Consider the following 25,573-nt stretch of genomic DNA (forward strand, 5'->3'; position numbering starts at 1 on the left):
GTACGTGTGTGCACGTGTGCCTGTCTGTGTTTTGTCTGTCTGTCTGTGCGTGTGTACATGCTACATATCAGAGATCAGATATAAATATTTTATTTGAAATATTTATAATGCATTATTTTCTTAAGAGAAATGGGAAGAAACCTCAAAACCTTTGATCGTACTTTTGAGTTTCAACAGCCTTAATTACCTCAGATCTTCAGAAGATATTTTTCTACATCTAAAGAAAAAAAAAATCCATTGTATCTCCTTCCATCTCTTTTTTTCACCCTTTCACTGATAGAAGAGGAGAGATGGGACAGAAATACACCAGTTTTTAAAGAAAATGTACGCATATTTATTTATTTATTTATTTATCTATTTATCTATCTGTATTTATTTAGTTCCCAGCTTTAAACGCATAAATTCATTCCAATTCTGTATTTTGCTGCCCTCTGGTGTTCATTCTATTTTAATACTCACATTAAAAAAAACAGGAAGCAAAGAGGTGGGAGAGAGAAGGATTTTTTTGCATGTCTTATTAACCAAGACAGTATTAACAAATGGAATGCACAGCTGTATTAGATATGAACAAAGTGAGCAGGTTGCTCTGATGCTCAAGGACATCACTGGTATGATTCTGGAGCCATCATTTCAGGCTCACAGCCCAAACCATTGCACTAGGAACTGCCCAACTGAAATGAGGTTTCTGAAATGACCCTGGAGAAATAGATGATGGATCAGCCGTCAAACAAGGGATCTCATAGTTGGTACTTTTTTTGTTTTTGTTTTTCCTTTTCTTTGTCTTCAAATTTGCACAAATCCTGGAAAGGAAATGAATGTAACAGGCACTTTGGAAAGCTGACTTTTTTGCTACTGTATTTGCAGAGAGACTCAAGATTTTCTCTATGGGTTGAAAAGTACTGTACACTTTTGTTTACAACCGTCCACAAAAAAATACAGTTAATTTTGTGATACTTGTGGCTGTGTGTGGTTTGTACACTGCACAGATGACTCTGGGGCTCCCCTGAGACATTGCAATAGATTCTGAGACACGGTTGAGATTGCACACAGTTCATAAGCATGTACACGCCTTCAAATATTTTTAGTTATTTATTTTTTTTCAGATTTTGATACCACCCTTCCTCCAAGGAGCTCAGGGTGGTATACATAGTTCCTCCCCTCCTTCTGTCCTCACAACAACCCTGTGAGGTAGGTAAGGCTGAGAGGTAGTGGGCCCAATCCTAACCAGGTCTACTCAGAAGTCCTATTTTGTTTAATGGGGTTTTATCTCAGGAAAGTGTGGTTTGGATTGCAGCCAGTGACTGTTCCAAGATCACCCAGGACGCTTCATGGCTGAGTAGGGATTTGAACCTGGCTCTTCCAGGTCTAAGTCCAACTTCCAAACCACTTCCAAACCCCAAGGGGCTGATTAGTTATTTAAAATTGTAAACTACTTGGGGCAGGGACATATTTTCTCTTTGAAATCTGTGGGTCTGTGGGTAGTGATTGCACTGTATAAATATGAGCAATGATAATGAAAGCTTATTTGTGCAGTCAAGATAGTACTGGTTTGAATGATGGGGGGAGAGAAGAGGGGCTTCTGGGTGATAGTCCTGACTTGTTGAGAGCAGTTATCTTGTGGCTTCTGCCACATTTTGAGAGCTGTTTTGAGAGCCCACCCTTCCTCCAAAGAGCTCAGCACAGCATGGTTCTCTCATTTACACCTCTCCCATTTAATTTTACAACAGGGTAGGGTAGGTGAAGCTGATAGATTGTGACAGGTGAGCCAGGGAGCTTCATGGTTGAATGGAGATAAGAACCTGGATGGCCTTGTTCCTTGGCTCACACATTAACCACAACACTCGACAGCTTCTCTCAGCACTCCTATGAAACAATAAGGATTCTGGAGAAAGGCCAGGTTTGCATACAGCAGGCCCAGCTTCAAACCCCAGCAGCATCACCAGCTAAGGCTGGGAAGGACCCCATCTGAACTGAAACCCTGAAGAGCTGCCAGGCATCCTTGACAATAAAGAGCTGGACAGATCAAGGTTCTGACTTTGTGGGGTATGGGAATCAAAAAGGACAGCAGCCCTTCCAAAGGATGTATATATGTGTGGAGACTTGGTGGGGCTGCCCCTTGCCTCCTGGGCCACATCAAGACCCATAAGATAGGAATACAGGGGGTAAATTGTACCCAGGTCTGGGGTCCAAAAAAGAGCCCAAGGAGGGGGTCTAAAAATTTCCTGGGATCTCAGCTGTCTTCATGGAGAGTGAAAGATGGAGACCAAGTCTACCAAGCAGGTAGACCTGGGCTCCACATTGGAAAGTCCAGTAGACCTGGGCTCTGGAAACCTTCTTGGCTACTGCCACTCTCCTCCTGCCCTGTTTTGTCCATGTTCCACCCACCACCATTGCTACCCTTCTCCCACCCTGTTTCACCCCTCCCCTCCTCCTTTGGGAAAGGACCAAAAACAAACTTTATACTGCCTGATACAATTCCTCTCAGAGGCCCTGGTCCACCCAGGTGAATCCTAACCCCACACTTGTACTACTAGGGCTGGTCCTGATCCCAAAAGCACTTGGCACAGGGACCTGTGCCCTGTGAGTGCACCTGAGCCTGATTGAGAAGGAGTTAGTAGGGGATGATTTAAGTCACTGGAAAGGAGTAGGAGAGCCAAGAAGGGCAGCGGTGGCAATGACGACAACGCCAATGACGACGAGGCCAGCCAAGAACCACACCGCTCCAGGTAACAACAGGACAGCCCCTGGGCAGATGTGGAGACCCTAGGCTCCTGAACCTGGCCACTATATGGGTGAGACCCTGGCACCCAGAGCCACCCTACTGAGGAGTCCACCTGGCAAGGTTTCCACACCCTTGTGGACCTGGGGCCATAGGCTTGGACGGTATGACCTCTGGGGGAGACCAGCATTGAGCATGGGGGGGCAAAGGAGGGGGCTTGACCTTCCACCCCCACCCACTTATTGTATTCACTCAAACTCTCAGCCAGTAGCATAGCTAGAGGGGATGCAGAGCACTCAGTTTTGTACAGTTTTAACTACAGCTTGCAAGCGGCCCCTCTCCCTCCCCTTTGCAGCCATTCTGGGCCACTAGAGCAAAACAGTCATGCTGAGCAAAACTTAGTGCTTTGCACCCCCTCCAGCTACCCCTCTAACTGCACCCCCTCCAACATTCTTAAAACACTCAACAAATACTAAGTAGTAGTATTATTGATTATTGGGGGTTTGTTCTTTGGGCTTCAACATCAGTCTACTCTTCATTTCTGAAACAAAAGGGGTGAGCAGTCCCACTGACCACAGAAGTTATGCCCTTTAGCTTGGCAGACTTTCCTGCATATACGTTCCTCTATGCCTTGCTCAATTATTGGAAGGCAAATTACATTATATCAGTGATCTCAACGGTAGCTCTGTTTGAGAGTGGCAGCGTGGGCCAGCTTGCCATTTGGAGCTTGGAATTTTTCAAGTACGCAAATAGGGGAGAGCAGAGGAACAGTATCTGTGTACTCTCTGGGCTGCTACTGTCACAGTTGCTGTCTGGGCTGGGCTGCTGCTGGCTCAACAATGCAGCAAGGGAGGCTGTTTCTTTGCTGCGCTATGGGAAATGTAATATTGGAGAGCTTGATCTTACTCTCAGGTGAAATGTCCCAGCGTCTCCAAACTTCCCCTTTCCCACCTTCTCAGCATCTTGCAGTTCTGTGAAGCAGTCAAGGAAGAGGAGGCAAGCAGACAGACTAGCTTGCGGACTTGCCTGCACCAAGAACAGTCAGAGGGATGGTCATACCATATCCCCCTATGTACAGTCAGTTCTTGCTATCCACTAGTGTGAGGTTCCTGGAAAACCTAGTGGATATTGAATCATTGAGCCTCTGAGTGAAAACAGGCTTCAGTTCCAGGGGATCCTCTTCACCAAACACTGTATAAACTTATCGAACCTGCATCTTAACTTGAAGTCTATGGGGCAGGGTGATAGTGAGGGCTCATCAACATCTCCAGCATCGGATGCTTTCTCCTTCATGCTGGCTATCTCATATCTTGCTGAAGGTGTTGGTCCAACAATGAGCCCTCAGAGTTCAGCATTGGGGTGCATTCAGTATTCAGTATTACCCTTCCTCCTTTTCCTCCTGGTCCTGTTGCTTGGCTCCTTCCCTGGGCTTGTCCCTGCCCCAGAGCAGTCCTCAGGTAGCCTTCCGGAGACATCATCCCCAGGGTTCAGCTGGAGACCCCAAGTTTGGGGGGTGGGCAAGTCTGAAAGCAGACACAGTATATCCAACGATTCTCCATAAGCCACTACCAGTGCCTATGTGATGGACAAAATTGACAAAATCCAGACAACTTTTTAAAAAAGGAGTACAGGTTGAGTCATTATTTGCAAGGGTTCTGTTCCCAGAACTCGTGTGGATTTGCACTAAAGCAAATCCATTTAAAAAACAAAGTCCCTTTGCTCAGGTGATTTAAAAACAGCCTTACTAACCTTTGTGATGTTAAGACAGAGTCATTAGGCAGACAATCCATCAGTCTCTCTCCAGGGGAGCCAGCAATCCCTCCCTTCACCCAGAGCATAGTGATCTTTCTTTCACATGCTCAGGGGGAAGGGTGGGATCACTTGCCTGGGAGTGAAAGAGAGAGAATGACTGAGTCAGCTGCCCTCTTAGCTGCATTAAGAAGGCTATTGTTACTGTTTTCCTTTAGGAAAAAGACACTTCCCATCATGCTGAGATAGAAAAATTCATGGATTTTTCCATGGGTGAAAAATCTGTGGATAATTAGGTTATACTGGTAACCACTTGTATGACTGTCTCTCTACAATAGTAAGAAAAGCAGTTTTTTAAACTGTGATTTTAAAGGGGTGCATTTTTCCCCTTCTCCAGGGATCAGCTCATTCCTTCTCATTTGCAGGGGCCATTCTTGCTGAGTCAAATCTGTGTATAAAAAATCCGTGTATAACAAGGTTGGACCTGTATAATAAGGGGTGGGAACTCAAGTTAAGTGACAGTCACAAAAACACAAATCTGATTTGTGCAGACTTAAGTCAAGAGTCTGGGGCTACTGACTCTGAAAGCATCATGGATTTGGGCGACTCAAGTTTCCAGACGCGGCTTGGAGTGTCTGTGCACTCTGGCGTTGCACTGCTTCCATGTCACCCAAAAGACCTCATGCAGTGATCTAGAAGCCGAACACTCAGATCTTTGCAAGTAGCAGCAACCAGCAGCAGGGTACATTATGTTTGGTCAGGAGGCAGAGGCAGGGGCTGCAGGTCGAGGGAAATGGTTAATTGGGGGGGGGGTTAATGGTATTGGTTTGCAGAAGTAACTAGCTGCAGAAGTTATGTTTGCAAGCTAGGTGCTGCACATATCCAGAATATGGGGGAGTAATGTGCTTCTTCTTGTCCCCCAGACAGTCCATTGCAAGGAAGATGTGTCCTGATTTTGTGTCTCTGGAAGAGGGAGGGGGAGAGGAGGAGCCTCATGGAAGGGGAAAGGGGTTTTGGCCCTAGGGACAAGTGGGATTTTTTCCCATGGAGCCGTGGCTGACTTTTTATGGAAAAGACTCAGAACTCGAGTCTATTAGAGTCCCCAAAACATTCTGGGTGACTCAGAAAGTCCACCCATTAGGACTTGTTTTTGAGTTGAGTTAAAGGGGGTGGAGGCTGGTGACTCGACTGGAGTCCAGCCATGCTGGATTTGCCCAGCTCTGAGAATAATTATCACCCCCTTCCCCTGTTGGCTGTCTACTGTACAGGCATCTCTTCCTTTCCTTCTTCTGTTGGTGAGGAGGCCACTGTCTCTTCCCCTCTTCCTCCTGCAACCTGCCTGCCTGCTCATAGCTGCACCAAGCTCCCCTCTGCTCTGAGTGCACTTGAACAGTATTCACAGATAAAGAAAACAGATAATGAGAGATGGGTGGCAATTCTGCCTGTTACAGGTAAGCAAATTCACACATAAAGAGAACTGACTGTTTGAGTTGCAAAGAAACCAGGAGACATACGGCTAAAAATGGCTGCTGTGGTCGAAGATGGAACTAAACAGCAAATGTTAGGTCTGGCTGGGGCTTCCTTGTAGATATAGCCTTTGGTTAGACTCTGCCAGAGTAAAATCAGGCCCTTCCCCAGTGACCAAAAGGTCCCTTTCCAGACTCTAGTAAAAAGTTTACAGTGGGAGCAGGGAAGGAAAGAAGCGGGGGGGGGGGGGGACCACAATGGCTTGCCTAATTGCTGGATCCATCCACCCCATCGGAACTGGCAGCCAACAAGCTCACTGCTCTAAGCCTTCAGCACAAGAGGAGTTGGCCTTTGTCAAGCATCGGAGCCCTGTGCCAGGCCAAGGCACTGCCAGACAGCAAAAGTGTCACGCTCACATTTCCTCTGGCAGCTTGCGGATATTTGCAAGCAGGCTGGGGAGAGAGGTGGGTGGGTCGGGGGGAGCCCAAAACAAAGCCCTCCTCAGCTCAAAAGCTGTTTCTGCTTCCTCCCCAGCTGCACAGTCAAAAATGTCAGCCATTTCTAAAAGCTCAGCCAGGCTTTTCTAAAATCACAACATGGCAGGAAGCGGGGATTTGGAGGCAAAAAGCAGCATGAAGAATCAGGCCCCTGGAATGGGATCCAAGAGACCACTCTCCCTTTCCCGATGACTACTGTGCTGTGCCCACGGGCGCCTGGAGAGCACATCCAGCATGCAGCCGAGATGACACTGGCAACCTGTGTGTTTGGGAAAGCAGGGTGCTAACAGTGATTGGAGCTGGCAGCCTCTCCTCTCACCTCAATCCCAGAAGAAGCAGGAAGGGGGAGAAAAGGAGCATGACGTCAACGTCAGAGAGGGCAGGCAATCCCCACTTGTCCAAATCAGGCAGCAGCTTCTCCTTGGTGTTGCTCTCACCACCTTGGAAGGAGAAAATTAAACAGGTCCTTGGAGAACAGAGTTTCTGTGAAAGCAGGATCCAGAGATAAGCACACACACGCACGCACTCCCTTCCAAGGACCTGGCCAAAGCCGGACCAGCAGAGTCCAGGTGTACATCCCTCCCTCCTGAAGTCCCCTGCAGCGGCAGTTTTTCCACCCCAGGCAAAATCATGACTAATGGAAGGAAATTTGGGGACCTGGTAACTCAAGCAGGCAATTAGCCTTCCTCTCAAGTACTCTTGGCTCAGGTGAGCAGGTGCAGAGGGGCCAAGCCAAACATAGCCAGAGCAGCCACCGGCAGGAAGCCACTTAGAATTTGCAACGTGACTGAACAACAACAACAGGGTTTTTGTTTCTTTTCAGAGTATAACTCAGACCTGTAGGATTCATGCCCTGCCAATTTGAAGGTTGCTCACCAGCCATGGAGACAGTAGCCAGGTACCTGCAGGGATCCACCACCAATGTAACTCGAGGCCCTACTACTGCTGCTCCTCACCAAGTCTCCTCTCTCCTCCCTTTGGGTCCAATTCCAGCACTGTCTGGAGCAGTCAGTGGCTTCCCTCTTTACGGGCTGCTTGTTCATTTGCTCCCCCCTCCCTTGGGGCAGGGCTGATGAGGAGGAGGAGGAGGAGAGGAAAAAGAAAAGAAATTGCCCATTTGCTTGCAGTCAGTGCTGGGCCATGATGGGCACATTTTGGGAGGGACCCCCCCATCTTTTCATAGGGCTTAAAAGCCCACCATTGTAACAGTTTGTCTCACTGTGTTCCTCCAGCCTTCACAAATGGAGATTCACCAGAGAAGGGTCCAGGCTCAGCATAAGAAACTTCTTGGACATTGAGTCCTTTGGGGGGGGGGGCACTAGAAGTGAACTCTTGCAGTGCTACAACCAATGGCCAGGGAAGGGGCAGCTGTAGGGAGGTTCCTCCCTCCTTCCCTACTCTGCTCTGCCACAGGGCCACAGAAGAAGGAGTCACCAGCCCCCCCCCCCAAAAGGCGCCATGCCGCCATTTGCTATTTTTCTTGAGTTGTGCTTGCGTGTGGGTTTGGAATTTTCTTTTCCTTTTTTCTAAATTATCTTCTCTGCTATTCATTGTGATCTGCCTTGAGGATCATTTAGTTGAAAGGCAGGTTATACAGGCTTACAAAGTTCCACAACAAAATGCACAACGTAAAATAACAATAAGTAAAATAATTTTTTAAAAAAACCCATAGAGCCATGGGGTGGTGGTGGTTTACTACTGTATTTGGTCCAGAGAGAAGCCAAAGCACAGCACTATCGCAGGGAGCAGACATCAACCCATCATCCAAATGCCCAGGCGAAACAGACATGCTTTCAGCCCTCGCCAAAGAGCCATGAAAGGGGATTCCTTAGTTGTGGTGCTACTACAGAGGTGGCACTAAAGGAGAGCCCCCTCAGATGATCAAAGAGGGCAGGCCTGGATGTATGGGAGAAGGTGGGTGTAAGGTGCAAGTAAACATGCACATGGGGTAGGGTCTTCTGAGTATTATGCCACCAGCCAGTGGTATCGCTAAGGGGGTGCGGAGTGTGTGGGCCTCTCCGGGTGACATGCATGGGGTGTGTGTGTGTGTGTGATACCACTACTGGCTAAAAATTTTTAAATCTTGGTATTTTCAAATAATACCATCATGTTATATAATAATCGAAGTGTAATTTTATGCAGAATTCAATGAAACAAACTGCATTGAAATACCTCTATTTTATCAAAAGTTATAGCCAAAAAACCAGCAGGGATGGGCAACGGTACATCACCATTGCCAAGGGCATTGCCCCACCCACTGATGGGACGAGGTCCATCATGGGGGTGATGCGCTGGCCTCCTACACCAGATGACGTGAACCCTAGTGATGCCACTGAAACCAGCACCTCGGGATGACCTCCAATCCTCTGCTACATTTCTATCCCTCCAAGGAATTAAAGGCAGTTTATGAAGCTCCCCTGGTCATTATATTCTCTCAGCAAACCTGTGAGAGGTAGATCTGGCTGTGAGTGACTGGCTCAAGTTCACCTATTGTGCACTGACATTCTGCAGGGTTGGCTTAAGGCCTCCTGGTATACAAGGTGGCAAGCTAAATGTTGTCTTCCCTTGAGCGGTGATGTGCCAGCCTCTGCTCCTCCCACTGGACTGGAAAAGGGGGTTTGAACCAGAATAGGAAGTATGGAGAGGTGGACAGGAGCATCACAACTCACTTCTCCTACTCCATCCACAAGTTTCCTCCTTGAATCCAGGGAAGGGGAGAACGAGAAGTGGAGCATAACATAAGAAGAGTTGCTGGATCAGGCCATAGGCCCTTCTAGTCTAGCTTCCTGTGTCTCACAGTGGTCCCACCAGATGCCTCTGTGAGCACACAAGACAACAAGAGACCTGGATCCTGGTGCCCTCCCTTGCATCTGGCATTCTGAAACAACCTATTTTTAAAACCAGGAGGTTGCAAATAACCATCGCGGTTTGTAACCAGTGATAGACTTTTCTTCCAGAAATTTGTCCAGTTCCTTTTTAAAGGCATCCAGGCCAGATGCCATCACCACATCCTGTGGCAAGGAGTTCCACAGACTAATTACACACTTGGTTAAAAAATATTTTCTTTTGTCTGTCTCAACTCTCCCGACACTCAGTTTTAGTGAAATTCCCCTGGTTCTGGTGTTGTGTGAGAGGGAAAAGAACATCCCTCTATCCACTCTATCCATCCCCTGCATAATTTTGTATATCTCAAGCTAGGGGGCAGCTGGACATGGGCATCCCTGCCAATCTACAGCCTGAGGCAACTGCTTCTGTTGGCATCATGGATGGGCTGACCCTGAGCTTGTGCTCCTTGTCCAGGCCTTGAGCATTTGCGGACATTTTAAACAGCCATTTGATGTAGACATAACTTGAAATGGGGAAGAGCTCAGTGTAAACAAATCACACAGGCAAAACTTCCTGCAGGTCTCCTGGTCTCCCAAAATGGAGCTGGGTAGTATTCAAACGTTAGTCACATCAAGTCAATTTAAGGTCATCACCAGTGGAAGTTTTGCTGAGACATAAAAGCGTTTCAATACATGTAATTAAATGTCTTTAAATTGAAAGGCAGGCAATTAATTGGTCGGTGGCTTCAGATGATAAATGCAAGGTTTTAGTTGATGAATCAGCTCTCAGATCTGCAGACCAGGAGGAAAGCCCAGTTTTAAAGAAATCCCTGCTCATGAAAGAGCCGCATATTTCAAACCTGGAGAGAAGGGAGGATAAGGCTCCTGGAGTTGAGGATTTCACAAGCTAGGAGCTTTGCTTGAACAGTGAAGAAGCCAACTCCCGGGGGAGGAGACACAGATGTATATTTCGGCATGCTGAGCTCTGCCCTTGGCAAGAGCACCACGTCAACTGCCACGGCTCACTGATCAGACGAGCTCACTGTGCAGAGCCCAACATATGAATAAGGCAGGATGCAGCTAAGCACGGAGTCTTCTGATAACAACCTTCAGGCTTATTAGAGAAAACAGTCAGGGGCATCATCGCAGAACAGGAATGCCAGAATTCAGGGGCTGGCCAAATGTTTCTGAGTTTTAGAGACCTTCCCCTGAAGGTCTCCTGGAGAGGAGGAGGAGCTAAAAGTTGGGGATCGGTGGGTGACCCCCTAAAGTTGAAATCACCCTCTTTCTCCAGCATATCCTGCCATCAAGGGTCAACCATCCTGGGCACTCACCAAAGGTGTGCAACCACCAGAGTGCAAACACCAATAATAAAATTTTGTGTTTGAAAACAGAATACAATAACACAAAACACAACAGGGACAGTGGCCTTGCTAAGGTTTGTGTCACCTGGTGCGGGAGGCCGGTGCGTCACCCCATGATAGACCTCCTCCCACGCAGTGGGCGGGACAACGCTCCAGGTGGTGGGCCTGGTGATGCAGCTTTGCCCTGTCCCTGCTGGATTTTTTGTCTATAACTTTTGATAGAATAGAGATATTTCAATGCTGTTTGTTTCATTTTATTCTGCATGAAATTACACACTGAATGATTTATGATGGTATTATTCAAAAATACCAAGATTTTAAAAACTTTTGGCCAGTAGTGATGACACCCTGCTATGCACGTCACCTGGTGCAGCCTGCACCCCCTAGCTACACCACTGGAAAGGGAGTGTAAGTGTCAGAGTCAGTGCAAGACCTCCTGATGCTTGAGGCAGCATGGCAATTACTCCCCCCCTTACCCAATTTTGTGCCAGCCTCTGCTCCTCTCATACTCCAGGGTTCCCTCCCCCCAAAGTGGATACATCAACATCACCCCTAACAGTGAAATAAAACCTCTCTGTTCAAAAGCAGTGTACCAGATTGTCTGAAACTCTCCAGGTGGTGCTTTCTCAATTCACTTTTTTTCTTTTAGCTGTCATTCTTTTACATTCCCTTTTCATTCTCTGCCCCACATCACATGCACATCTCAGCCAGTGCCTTCATCTTTGCACCAGACCGTGCATGGAAGCACTTCCAGAGTAATGGACACGAGCATGTTCACTCTCAAGTAAGTCCGTTGTGTTCAGTAAGAATTGCTTCCTAGAATGTGGATCTTAAGTCCAATCATAAAACGACATGATATAAACGAGGGCATTGGCAAGATAAAGACAAGAGTATACTTCAGTCAGGAAACCTTCCTGCCACTCTCTGCAAAATCAGATCGATTCAGCCATCACAGATCTTGTCACACTACTGAATTTCTAAAAGAAGTGCCATCCTCAAAACTCTTCAGTGGGGGCTTCAGTCATTCCAGGCACACTGAATAAAGAGCACACAGCTGTACAAGCCTGGATGAAGGGAGTCCCCCAGGGGACTGTCCGTTTCCACTTTCTTTGTTGGCAGCAAGCAACATAGGGAGGCAGCGAAACTCAGGGTATACCTACTGTAAACTTTCAGGAGTGTGGCACATGGGGTGAGGGTTGTGGAACAGGCAGAATCCCACAGATCCAGGTGTCCGTCTCTCTCTATGCAAAATACTTCATTACAAAAGATGAAAATGGGTCACCACCAAGCCTCTGAGCATACACAGTGTGCCTTTTAGAAGAAATATTCCACTCCTCGGTCTTTTACTCCACAAAACCCCTTTTAAAAAAAGTCATTTGCAGTCCAGCCTGAAACCCCACATCCGTAGCATAAGGTTACAGCCTTCCTCTTGCTCAGCAGCAGGAGATGCAAAGCAGCGGGGCTGCTCCTTTTTCGATGCTGCTGCCGCGTGTGGGTCAAAGGAGTCGCTTCTCCTGCGCGCGGCTGCTGTCCTCTGACCCCGCGGCACACCTGAGGCTGCCTCGCGGCACACCAGTTGAAAAACGCTGCAATAGACAGACTGAGGATCTTTTAACTTTATCAGCATTTGAATAAATGGCTTATTACGTATGGATGTATAGTACATATGTATGTGTTTTAAGGTTGTTTATTATTCTTATAGATTGCTTATTATATGTTGTAATCTTTATGTATTTTATTTATATTATGTATTTTTCCTTTCTGTTGCTTTATTTTCTATTCACTAATAAAGGAAAAAGAAAAACAACAACCATGATATATGTATGTAAAGGCAACAGGCCTTCAATATTCAGAGTTCTGGCCTCCAACCATGCAGTTTTTCCCCTAACTATACAGCTATTAAAAATACCACAACTACAGACTTTGCAAACTGAAAATCCAGTATCCCTCCTCCACACACACACACACACACACACACACACACACACACACACACACACACATCTTATTGTTTGCGAGCTGATTTTATGTGCTGATTTTATATGCTTATGTGAAGTAAATAAGATGTCCATTAAATCTTTATTTAAAAAAAATCGGACCTCTCCTTGCCAAATGGAGAGTAGAATTTGGGGGAAGTGGTGGGAATGCTGGCACCCCACAGATCTCTAAGTACGTGCAGAGTGCCTTGCTTTGGGTTTGATAGTGCAGGAAAGATACTCATGTAAGTGCCATTTAGTACATTAAAGCATTTATTTCATTTTAATCCCATTCCCCCACAGAGCTCAGCACTGCATACAGGGTCCACCACCCCCCCATTTTTATTTTCACAAAAACCCTGTGAAGATAGCAGACAGAGCAGAAAGGGGGCTGATTTGAGCTGTTGAGTGGAAAAGTAACCTGAATTGGCAGACAATCTCTGATGAGCAAAAGGAAGTGGCAATCAGGAAGCTGAGCACGGAGGAGGGAAAAAGCCAAGCAGGCAAACAAGACCACACACAAAATTCAGGATGAAATCTTAAACATGCCTTGCTAGGAAAGACCCTGGACAAGCTGGCCCTGTCTGTGTCTGCAGAAAGAGAGCTGGCTGTTTGGAAAGGATCTGAGCTTGCTTCAGAAGCAGGGAGAAAGGAGCTGCTGTGAAGTTAAAGGGAACTGAATGCATGTTTACTCAAATGTAAACCCTACTGAATTCACAGGAGCTGATCCTCAAGTAAGAGTAGCACATTAGAAATGACTTTCAACATTTTTCATCTCATGGCACACTGGCAAGGCACTAAAATGGTCAAGGCACACCATCAGCTTTTTGACAACTGACAAGGCACAGTGTGCTGTCAACGGGGACTCACATTCCCCCAATGGTCCTATTGATAAATGACCCTCTCTCAAATTCCTGCAGCACACCTGGGGACCATTCGCGGCACACCAGTGTGCCACGCCACAGTGGTTGAAAATGGCTGGAGTAGAGGATGCTCATTAAATCTGCAGGCAACACCAAACTCAGAAGGTGTTAATACCTCAACTCAGTGTTTACCAAACTGTGGGTTGGGACCCACTAGGTGGGTCGCAAGCCAATTTCAAGTGGGTCCCCATTCATTTCAATGTGTATTTTATCTTTATCAGATGCTAGCATGGTATGTGACTGCATTTGGGGAAATGTTACAGGTCTGTAATTTGAGCAGGCTACCATGAATATGCTTTTAACAATGATGATCAATGGGGCTTTCTCCCAGGTAAGTGTGGATAGGATTACAGCCTTCGGGATGTTTGGGAAAATTTTTTTAACTGGTCAGCAACTGCTTGGGAAGGTTAAAAAAGCCTTTAAAAAAGGCTGCTGCTTTTTAAAAAATAAATAAATTATTAAACATATTTAATGCAGACATTTAATTTAGTTGCTTGCTGAATTGATTTGATTATAGGGATGTTAACAATTTTTCTGCTTGATGATGTCACTTCCGGCCATGACATCACTTCCAGGTTAATGACATCTCTTCTGGTGGGTCCTGATAGATTGTCATTCTAAAAAGTGGGTCCTGGTGCTAAAAAGTTTGAGAACCACTGCCCTAGCTAATACCTCCTAGACCAGTGGTTCTCACACATTTAGCATTGGGACCCAATTTTTAGAATGAGAATCTGTCAGGACCCACCAGAAGTGATGTCATAACCAGAAGTGATATCATCAAGCAGGAAAATTTTAACAATCCTAGGTTGCTATCCCATCCACATTTACCCAGAAGTAAGTCCCATTTACTGTCATTGTTAAAAGCATCTTCACAGTAGCCTGTTAAAAGTACAGGTCTGTAACATCTCCCCAAATGCAGTCACATACCATGGTAGCATCAAGTCTAATATATTAAAAATAAAACTTTGAAATGAATGGGGACCCACCCGAAATTGGCTCATGACCCACCTAGTGGGTCCTGACCCACAGTTTGAGAAACACTGTCCTAGGCAATAGGAACAGGATCTAGGATCAGTGGCATCACTAAGGTTTGTGTCACCCAGTGCGGGAGGCCAGCATTTCATCCTTATGATGAATCTCCTCCCATGGAGTGGGTGGGGCAATGTCCTTGTCAGTGGGTGTGGTGATGTACCTGCCTGCTGGCTTTTTGGCTATAACTTTTGATAAAGATATTTCAATGTGGTTTGTTTCATTTCATTCTGCATAAAATTACACATCAACTGATATATAACATGATCGTATTATACAGAAATACCAAGATTTTAAGAATTTTGGTGTGTAGTGGTGTCACCTGGTGCGACCCGCACCCTCCAAGCAGCACCACTGTCCAGGATAATCTTGACAGGATGGAAAACAGGGCAAACAGAATTCACTTCAACAAGGACAAGTGTCAGGTTTTGCATACACGTGAGAAAGATCAAATTGTTTTAGTGAACCAGATGCTAAATAGGAGCCTGCAGGGTAATGCAGCGGGATAGAAAGTGAATGTGATTCTAGTCTGCATGAGCAGTAGTGCTGAGATAAGGGAAGTAACAGTATTCCTGTATTCTGCTTCATGGCACCAACTTAAGGTGCCTGTGTGCCAGCGCATGCTGTCAGAAAAGCTCCATAAATGGCTTTGTGACAGTGTTGGAGTTTGTGGTGCTGGTGGGAAGGCCTGCACTGGCCTGATGGTGCCAGTAGAATATTGCACGCTGGAGCAGATATGTCCTGGACTGGCCAGCGGAGCAGCAAGAGGGTGGGGAGGGGATTTAAAGGGGCCTGGTAGAGGGGTGGGATCAGCAGCACTAGTGTGCACCATAGTCTGTTCCCCTTCCTGGCATATATCCGTTGACACAGATCCACTCAGACTTGTGCTGCTGATTTAGCAGGTACAGTTCCTAGTAGACCCATTGCTGTGGTTGGGGCTTTCTGCAGGGTAAGAGGACAAATATCCCCTTACCTTTGTGAGACCTCCAAAGAGCAGGTTTACCCCGCAGGATGCAGCACAAATCACACTGGCGCTGCTGCATTGGCATGGGGGAATTTCATTAGCATTGGGGTGCCTGTCAGCTCACATGAATGATTGTGCCCAGTTCTCTGGGCACTGCATTTTAAGAGGGATATTGACAAACTGAATCAGGACAAATGGATTTAAATTACAGCAGGTGAGAACTCAAGTGTCTGGAGGACCTTCCTGATGGTACCAACTGGCAGTGAACAGACTAACTTGGAATATGATAAACCATCATCTGAAGTCTTTACATAGGGGGATGTTGTAGTTGTGATGGGGTTGGACTGGAATGATCTTGAAGGTCCTTTCCAACTCAGACTCTGCAAACCTCTGCTCCCTTACTGGGAGGAAGTACCCCTGAAAACACAGGGGTTTACTTTATCATTTCAGTTAATGGATCACAGTGCCTCTTTCTTGCGTCCAACAGTTCTCCTGACTCCTGGAAAGCTTCACCTTTGAGTATGGAATCCTTGTTATTTTCAGTGAAGTAATTAGAATTAGTTCATTCTGAGTAAGCTAGAAATGCTTCATCGCGGTGCTTCTCAAATGTTTTAGCATTGGGTTCCACGTTTTAAAACGGAGAGATTTGTAGTTACCGTGACTCCCCTTCTCAGTGGTCTCCATGACCGGATCAGTCCTTATAAGTGGGTAGCTCCTCCCTCTCAGGTAGGCAGGCCAGTCTTTTGAACTTCCTGAGGGGAGGGGCTGCCTGAACTTCCCCAGACTGCCCTGGGTCAAGTGAGGGTAGCCCTGACAAGGGGCTCTGCCTCTAGGCAGGGGCAAGGAGCTCCTGGAGAAATTCAAGAGCAGAGTTGCTGTCTTGCTCTGGTAAAACAAAGGGAACTCTCTGAGATTTCTCTCTGAGAGCCAGCACTGAAATTCAAAATAGGTTCTGCTGCTTTGTTCTAAAGCAGGAGCCTCCAGACTGCTGGCTAAACAAAGAAAAACTTTCTTAAAGGGACAGCAGCCCTTCTTGCCTGCTGGAAGGCTGGAGTTAGGGAAAAGGTAAAAAGAATAAAATACCCTCTTAGCTTCTCCAGGGGTGGTTCAGGGGAGCTGAGCCCAGCTCTGTCCTGCTTCGATGAAAGGCTAGGCCAGTCTGGGGAGTCCAGGCAGCCCCTCCCCTCAGGAAGTCCAAAAGACTCTGGCCTGCCGACCTGAGAGGGAGAAGCTACCCACTTGTAACGAGAAGCTACCCACTTGTAACGACTAAGAGGGACATGGAGATCCCACTGGAGAATGACACTGTATCAGGACCCTCCTAGCTTATGAAACTTAAGGAAAAAAAGGGATCTAGAAAGAAATAATGTTTTTGTTTACAAGGAATTTATTTTTAAAATCCATTTCTTGTAATGAGGCAGCCATAATTAATAGCATCAAGGCCTGAAGGGGCTTAGTTCTGTGACCCAGCTTTCACCTGCCCCCACTAGCTGTCATTGATGGACTTGAGGGGGGGGGGGACCCAGAAAAAAAGACAATCAAGCATTTATCTCCCTATGTTTACACATGCTTGCAAACTGTAGTGCAGCAGCTGATTTTTGCATAGCATCAGGGGTTGTGGCAATCTGATCTTACTATGCCAGTGTTTTCATTGGAGGCTCTGCAGGACCTACAAAAAATTGGGTCCCAACCCAGTTTGAAAAATGCTGCTTTAAACTACACTGGTACAAACAAGAATTGTAAAGGGTAATTACTCAAAATGTACTTGATGAGGTACACCACCACCAGAACCAGGGGACATTCACTAAAAGTGGCAGGAGACTTAGGACAAAAGAAATTATTTCTTTAACCGCTGTATAATTAATATGTGGAACTCTTTGCCAAAGGATGTGGAGATGCCACCTGGTCTAGATGCCTTTAAAAGGGGATTGGACAGATTCATGGAGGAAAAGTCATCACAGGTTACAAGCCATGATGGCTACATGCATGCAACCTTCTGATTTTAAAGGTAGCCTATCTCTCAATGCCAGATGCAACGGAGTGACAACACAATACAGGTATCTTGTTTTCTCGTGAGCTCTGTGAGGCATTTGGTGGGTCATTATGAGACATAGGGCCCAATCCTATCCAACTTTCCAGTGCTGACACAGCTGTGCCAATGGGGTGTATGATGCATCCTGCAGTGGGCAGGCAGTCATGGAGGCTTTCTCAAGGTAAGAGAACATTTGTTCCATTATCTTGGAGCTGCAGCAGTACAGGGATGTTGGATACAATTGGGCCCACAGGAAGTAGGCCTAAATAAGTCCTTGGACTGAACCAGGTAGGGCTCTTATGATTATGCTCAATTTCAAGAAGATTGGATAAAGGGATCAGATTTGCCAGAATGTTCAGGTCTTGGTTAAATGATGTTTTTCAATTCAACAATACAGCCATTCCCATGCCTGTATAAAGGGTCCCTCTTTCTTCCCCAGGGCATATTTTATCCTACAGATTAAGGAGTCATTCTTTTCCCTAGGAAGCCTTGGAAATCAAAGTTCAGGGACAGGTGAAGATGGAGAGATAATGAACAGAAATAGTAACTGCATCAAACTACAAGTCCCAGGAATCTTTGCATAGTAAAGCCATAGCAGGGGAACATTTATGAACCAGTGTAAGATGGTAGTGTAATATGCTCCCTACATCTTTCTACTTGGTGCAGCTCTGTTGATGCAACCCATGTTAAATCAGGCTGATTTGCAACCCATGCTTGCTGATTCACTACCAGCTGAAGAATTGAGGTTGCAAGTTCACATGAACCAAGAGATCAGGGAGGAAGAGTCGAGAAACACTACCATATGCCTTCATGGACCACACACAACCCAGAAATTCCTCTATTGCTGCTGTTTTCCTCTCCTCTCATGTTCAAAGGCACTAACTGTTCTGCATCTGTAGTAGTGTTTTTTTTCTTCCCCTGAGGGTGCTATCCAACTTATTTTTTTGTTTCCACCTTCTTTGCCTCTCTTGGTTCCATCTATGGGGTCTTTTCTTCATTGTTTTTGGTTTTGTAAGGGCATGTACCTATACTGTATGTATTTTTCAGTATCAGAATGGAGCCAATGCCTACATGTTAAAACTCCAGTTAACAGGCAAGTTCCCACTTCCCAACTTTTCTTGGTGGAACTATACCTGTAAGTCATGCCAGTGCAAAAATGATTTTGTGGGATCAGAAAGATGCCTGGGCAGTGCCTTTTTGGGAATTAGACTGGCACAGTGACCGAATTTCCACACTTTTGGACATACCAACCCATCCCTGACTCATGACTGACATCCTACAATGGTCATAATGGGAACTGCACAAGAGGGCGCCTCAAAGCCAAAGCGAACTGGTATTGTCAGAAGCAGGTTAGAGATTTAGTGATTATTTCCTCTACTACACCATTTCCATTGCGAAGAATATTGCAACATCCACCTACATATGCCATTTCAGTGACAAGCAGGGAAGAAACCCAATGCTGTGTAAATGGCCAACCAAACCCTTCTATTCAGGAGGAAAGGAGATGTCACTGCAAATTCTGAAGCCATCCTTCACCCTCATTTTCTCTGGGAGGCTTGGGAATGAGTACTGAAATCTTCCAGTGGTAACAAAATGGAGCTACCCAATTGCCATTTAGTTAATGCAAATTCCTAGGGTAGCTTCAGTTACATAGATATATATCCCCATAACCTGGAGAGGGTCCAGGTTCAAGATAATCCAATAGTCAGTAATAGCAGGGATATACAGAAATTTTTGTGAGTGTGCAAACACACACAGCCCATCTCTCATTCCCAAAGACAGTGACAAATTAGATTCTTCTTGTGTGCAATTTTCATGGGGTACCAGACATGCAATACAGAAGTTTCTCAAGCTGACTAAAAAAACCTAAAGATGTACCTTCACCCTTCCCCCCCAACTTCATTTCACTCTGCCCCTCATTCCCAAGTAATATGAACACAATTTTTGATTGGCTAGAAAGAATTTATCATTTCTTTTGAAGTTTACATGGTAAAAAGTATCTCTTTTTCTTAAAAAAAAATGTACATTATAAAAAGTTCCTCAAGAAGGAAAGACAGACCAAAGAGCTTACAAAAACAGTATTAAAGTTTTGATTAAAAACTGCAACCATCATGAAACATTGAATTGATGGGCCAAATTCTGGACCATGGGGCCAAAGGAGAGCCACTTTGATGATGCCCGTGAAGCCACTCCCTCCTCACCCAAGGAGAACAAAAGCTAGAATTTGGCACCTGACAGAAATATATGCACTACTGGCCTCTGTGTTAAGCAATGTGGGGTCATTACAGCATCTTCTGGTAAGATCCATACTTAGGACCAGTTCACATAGCTACCATGTCTGTGGTGACTCCTGGGCATTTTGTAGGTTCTCAATGGACAAGTGGTTGTCTGACTACATGCCTTATTACTAGCATGGAAGCATTCACATGTCCCTCCACTGGGGAGATCACAGTACTGGCTGTCACCCCATTGCCCACTACTAAATATCAAAGAATTCCAGTTGTAACCGTTTCTCCCACCGACACCAAGGCACATCTGCTGATGACTCTTCACTATAAATCAACAGTTTAGGGGAAAAATAAAAATTAAAAAGGAAGCTTCTTTCAGCATTCAGTCTTTAAGGCTAGACCTGCAATATATCTGAAATAATTTCTCTTATAAATATATTTATGTCATATGGAATAAGGCACTTATAGAAATCATCTATCATTCTAGACAAGAAACAAAATATTGGTTAGTTTATGAAATCAATAAAATGAATCATATTAAAAACTGCAATACAAAGGGAAAAAATGAATCAAAGCTTCCCCTTCCCCTAGTTCAAGACTTGGTAAAAAAAAAACCAAGAAAAATCAAACACAGCACAGCTTGAGAGTCTCTAAAGGCATGGCAGCCTGTTAAAAGGACACTGTATCCTATCCCCAGGCACGCATTTCAGAAGCAGGCACATTTTAAAGTCTTGGTTCTCCTGAAATGGTAATTGATGCAGCTCTGAGGCTTCTGGGCCTTTCAAGGATCCCTCTTCCTGGATTTGGTGAGAGAAGGAAGGGAAGCTCAAACTACTCTGGTTCTGGAACCAGAACCTGTGTGTGTGTGTGTGTGTGTGCATGCGTGCGTGTGCGCGCGCATTAAGATTCGGAGCCAGGGACACACAGAATACTTAAAAAACAGCGCTAGACCATCTTGAAAAAAGGGAAAAGGTGCCCTGACTGCTCAGACAGGTGTTATAAAGCAAAACAAAGCAGGAAAGTGCTGGTTGAATCATGAGCAAAGTTGCTTCATGAGCAAAGCTTGAGCAAAGCAAAGCTCAAAGCTTCATGAGCAAAGCTTGGAAAGAATGGCCAAGCAAGAGAGAGCCCCTCAGCCCACTTCTAAACACATCTTGCTTTATAACTGAGCAATGGTCATTTCAGCTTCCTTTTTGTAAGAATGCTCCTACACTACTAAGGAAAGTTAAGGAGTCCCAAGTAAAATATAACTAAATATATCTATATCTATAGCTAAAATCACATCCCACCATGGAGAATAGCTGTAGTAAAATCAACTTTTGGAGATCCCCTGCATCAGTCTCGGTTGTCAAAAAATACTCTAGCCCAGTGTTTCTCAAGCTGTGAGTCAGGACCCACTAGGTGGGTTGCAAGCCAATTTTAGATTGATCCCCATTCATTTCAATATTTTATTTTAAATTTATTACTTGATGCTACCATGGTATGTGACTGCATTTGGGGAGATGTTACAGACCTGTACTTTTAACAGGCTACTATGAAGATGCTTTTAACAATTACAGTAAATGGGACTTACTTGTGGGTAAATGTGGATAGGATAGCAACCTAGGATTGTTAAAATTTTCCTGCTTGATGATATACTTCTGGTTATGACATCACTTTCAGTGGGTCCTGACAGATTCTCATTCTAAAAAGTGGGTCCTGGTGCTAAATGTGTGAGAACCACTGCTCTAGCCTATACAGGTTGAGCCTCATTATTTGCAAGGGTTCCATTCCAAGCACTCACATGGATGGCAAAAAATGCACTACAGCAAATCAATTTAAAAAACAAGGTTTCTTTGCTAGCGTGATTTAAAAACAGCCTTACTGACCTTTGTGATGGAAGATAAGAGTAATTAAGAAGACAATTCATCAAACAGTTCTCCTCCAAGAGCTTAGAAAGGAGCTTTACTCAGCCTCTCCCTTCATCAATGCAAAGTGATCACCTTTCTTTGCTCAGGGGGAAGGGAGAGTCAGCTGGAGAGAGAAGGACTGATGGATTGTCAGCCAGCTGCCCCCCCCTTCCTCTCATTAAGGAGGCTATTGTTAAAGGACTGTTCAATTTTTTAAACTGATTTTTAAGGGGTGCATTTTTCCCCTTCTCCAGGGATCAGCACATTCCTTCTCATTTGCAGGGGCCATTCATGTTGAGTCAAATCCATGTATAAAGAATCTGTGTATAAATAGGCTGGACCTGTACCTTAAAAGTTAAGACAACTGCATTTGTTTTAGATTATGGTTTCCACTTTTTCCTCTTCTCTGCTTCTCTTGTGACTGCCTGACAGCCCACACCAGTGTTCCACTAAGCCAAATGCAACCCACCAAGAGCTTAACAAACCACCCGTTTTTAGTGTTTGAACTGTAAATGGTGTGTGGTGGTGTTGCCTGGTATCTGACAGAAAGATTTGCTGTATCCAGCTTGGTGGGTCACTGGCCATGCAGGTGTCCCCCATGTTAGAGACAACCTGGACAAGTGTTGTCTTCTTACATGGTCCTCCTGTTCAACTTGCTGTCATGTGTGAATGCAAGTCACTTCCCACCAGTCATGACAGCACTTTGAGCAGGACAGATACTAGTGGAAGAAATCTAGGAGGGGATTGCTTACCTTTAATTTATGTTCAAGTGGTTTTCTGTGCAGTCACACATATTGAGCCAGTGCCTGGGAACAGCAATACTTTGGAAACTACTGGAAACTAGAAATGGGGTCTTCTCACTCAACGGCAAGGGCTAGAATGCCCTTTCAAAGTTTCCAAAGTATCACTTTCTACAGATACACAACCCATACATACAACTGCACAGAAATGAGGAAAAATTAAGTTGTAATTAATTTATATTTCTGAATCCCATACTTCTTGCAGGTTGACTATTCTTGAAAACTTTTTAAATCTATACATGGCTAGAGAAGCTCACCTGATTCTGGATTACTTATTTAGGGATACCTGCTATGCTTTGGGTTTGTCCACATGATTATCTTGTCCACAGACTGAAACGGACACTCCACACACAATAATTTAAAGGAATGGTGAGAAAAGCAATGCCTTGGGACCACAATGACCTCAGACACAAAGAGGATGGATACTGGTTCACAGTAAGTCATTCTGAACATGTGCACTAGGTTTGCATGAAGCAGTATTTGTTCCCTTAAAAAAGGCAGAGGTTCTCCTAATCCTGAAACCACTGCAGAGCGGTATGTGCATAGATTATGAGAGCGGAAACTGGGAGGAGGAGGAACAGGGAATGTTACAGATCATTCAGAGTGCTTAAGGCTTTAAAACCCACCAGTAAGAAGACCAACTCACTTTGCCATAATATACTGGAATTACATGTCTTTGGCTGCTCTATGCTGCAAGCAGAACACCAGACACAAATCCCTCCTCACTGGGGCTCTGGGTTCAAAATAAAGGAATTCCACATATGCTTTAGCCACTTTGCTCCCTTGGTCAAACACGATCATACGTCTGGGGCTATTTTAACCATTCCTGCCATAGAAGTTTTTTAAAATGTACCAGCAATCAGAATTTAGAAGCACAAGCCAGAAAACAAACAAAAGAGGTTTCGTTTTCAAACACTTCTTTACCAGGAATGACTTTCTTTCATATATGAGAGTAGTTATAAGGCATGTCATATTGACAAGAACTTCAGCTTAGTGAAGAGGCAGCAGAGCCAGGACCAGCATTGTCATTAGGAGGGGCTGGCAGCACTTCAGTCACCAGAATCCCCCAGGTTAATTTATGGACCTGTCTGCTAATAATTATGCATGCCAACTCTTCATCAAGGAAACCCAAGAGAAGTTGTTTGGAGGTACATGTCATCTACACTGCATTTAAAATTGCCAAAGCCTAAAACTGAAGATTCCATCTATACAAGTTACTCTCAATAAACCAATGTTGCAACTGAAGCTGAACAGCTGCAGGATTTCAGAGGTGCAAAATAACTGGGAACTACCTACTGAAAGGTTAAAGAGAGTTGGTAAAGCATTACTGATGACTAGCTTGGCACACCAGTGGACAGTTTTTTTATTACTCAAAGCTCCTACGTAACTCCTGAAGAGGGACAGTGGTTTGAATTTGCTGCAATTCAAAGTACCCACCTACATCATTTTAAAAATGATTGGACAGCCCATTGGATTAATTTATGTGGTGCTCACAGCTCCCCATTCTAAACACACAGTGAAATCATCTATCAAACCCCAGCAGAAACTCAGTTTCATTATTTAGGGTTAACACCTGGGCATGTGTTCACCTCCCATTTAGACTGTTTGGGGGAAGAGACATAGTGCCTATACAGAGAAAGGGAAAGAGGGAGAAAAAGTGGATGCCTTGAAAACTTTCACTGTTATACATATAGTACAACCCCTTTAAACATTCATCATAAGTTCTGAAGTTAGCACTTAGTATACTGTGAACGAAGTGGGCTACAAAAGAGAATTTAAGCACACTTCCTTACTGCTTTTCTCAGTCTGACCGGAAGGCAAGTCACCAGCTCATTGTCAAGTCTAGTTCCAATGTCCAACATTTATCCACAAAGGAGAGAAAGCTGCCTGCACATTTACTGCCCTTCATCTTAAAGCACACAAGGCAGTAAACATGTAATGTTTGCTGCCTGTCATCTTAAAGCATACTTGACCCAACTGGGGCCTACAAATGCAAGCTTTTGAAAAAAAAATAATCACAATTTCCTGTCCCAAGAGGAATCTTTAACTAGGATCCTGAGAATATTAAGATCTGGGATTAAGTTCATTTTTTTCCTTTTGCTGGAATGAAGGTACAAACCCATCAATGAAAAAAGAACTGGGGGTTAATTGGAAATTCTGGATAATCTATCTTTGGTTACTGAAGAAGAGGAAAGCAAAATGAGTTTTGGCAATCAGGCAAGTTGGGGCTTTTTGCCCCCCCCTTTTAAGACTTGAAGGTAGCAGGAGTCTAATCAGACCATTCGTCCTCATCAAACTCTGAAGAATCATCCTCTGAATCACTGTATTCCACTGCAATGCGCCGTGCGAGGATGGTTGCCACATCATTGCCTACTACATCTCTCTTCTCTTGTTCACGCTGCTCTTCTACTTTGCGGAGCTGGAATCCTGTTGGGGGGGAAGGATGGAAGGAGCAGGTTACTGAAAGCTCTTCAAGGGAGCAATGACCTTCAGTGCTGTCTTGCAGGTAGCCCAGGAGAAAGACTGATCAATGAGTTAAGCATTCCAAATCATACCATATATACTCATGCATAAGTTGAGAAATTTAGGTCTTCAAACTGATCCTAAAAATCTGGATCAATTTATACACAAGTATATATGGTAAATCTGGTAACAAACTTGCTCTTGGAGCAACTCCTAGTTTAAAGAAAAAAAGAGGGGAGGAGAGAGAGATGACAAAAGCTCTGTTTTCTGAGCTGCACAGAGTGTTTGCAACTATACCAGCCTGGTTAAGTTGAAGGAAGGGAATAAGCCCGTAAACTACACAAGGTTTAAGGAATAAGGGAATAAAACCGATGCTGCTTAAGCAGTGGTTCCCAAACTGTGAGCTGTGGCTCCCTGGGGAGCTGTAGAAACCAGCCAGGGGAGCTGCGAAATCCTGTGAAAAACCCGCCACTCTATACCTGCTCATCCTAACAGGGAGCCACGGCCAATGCTGGTGCTTCCCCTGGCAGAAAGGCAGATATGGTGGTTTGCCTAAGGCAGCAGTTCCCAAACAGTGGGTCACGACCCAATTTTTGATGGTTTGTAAAAATGACAGGGCAGATTAGGCTATGTGCGTAAAGGGTTAAC

The 25,573-nt window shown here is 45.0% G+C and overlaps 1 protein-coding gene across 1 annotated transcript in view; it reads right to left on the reverse strand.

The window, feature by feature from the left end:
* Positions 1-19,486: 19,486 nt before the first annotated feature.
* The window catches only part of WASF2 (WASP family member 2), a 68,625-nt gene continuing 62,538 nt past the window's right edge, over positions 19,487-25,573 (reverse strand). The window contains exon 9 of the mRNA XM_066638904.1: positions 19,487-24,889. Within this exon, the coding sequence (XP_066495001.1) occupies positions 24,732-24,889 (158 nt within the window). The 3' untranslated portion in view covers positions 19,487-24,731. The remainder of the gene's footprint in view (positions 24,890-25,573) is intronic.

Source organism: Tiliqua scincoides, chromosome 10, assembly GCF_035046505.1.
Source record: "Tiliqua scincoides isolate rTilSci1 chromosome 10, rTilSci1.hap2, whole genome shotgun sequence".
NCBI lineage: Eukaryota > Metazoa > Chordata > Lepidosauria > Squamata > Scincidae > Tiliqua > Tiliqua scincoides.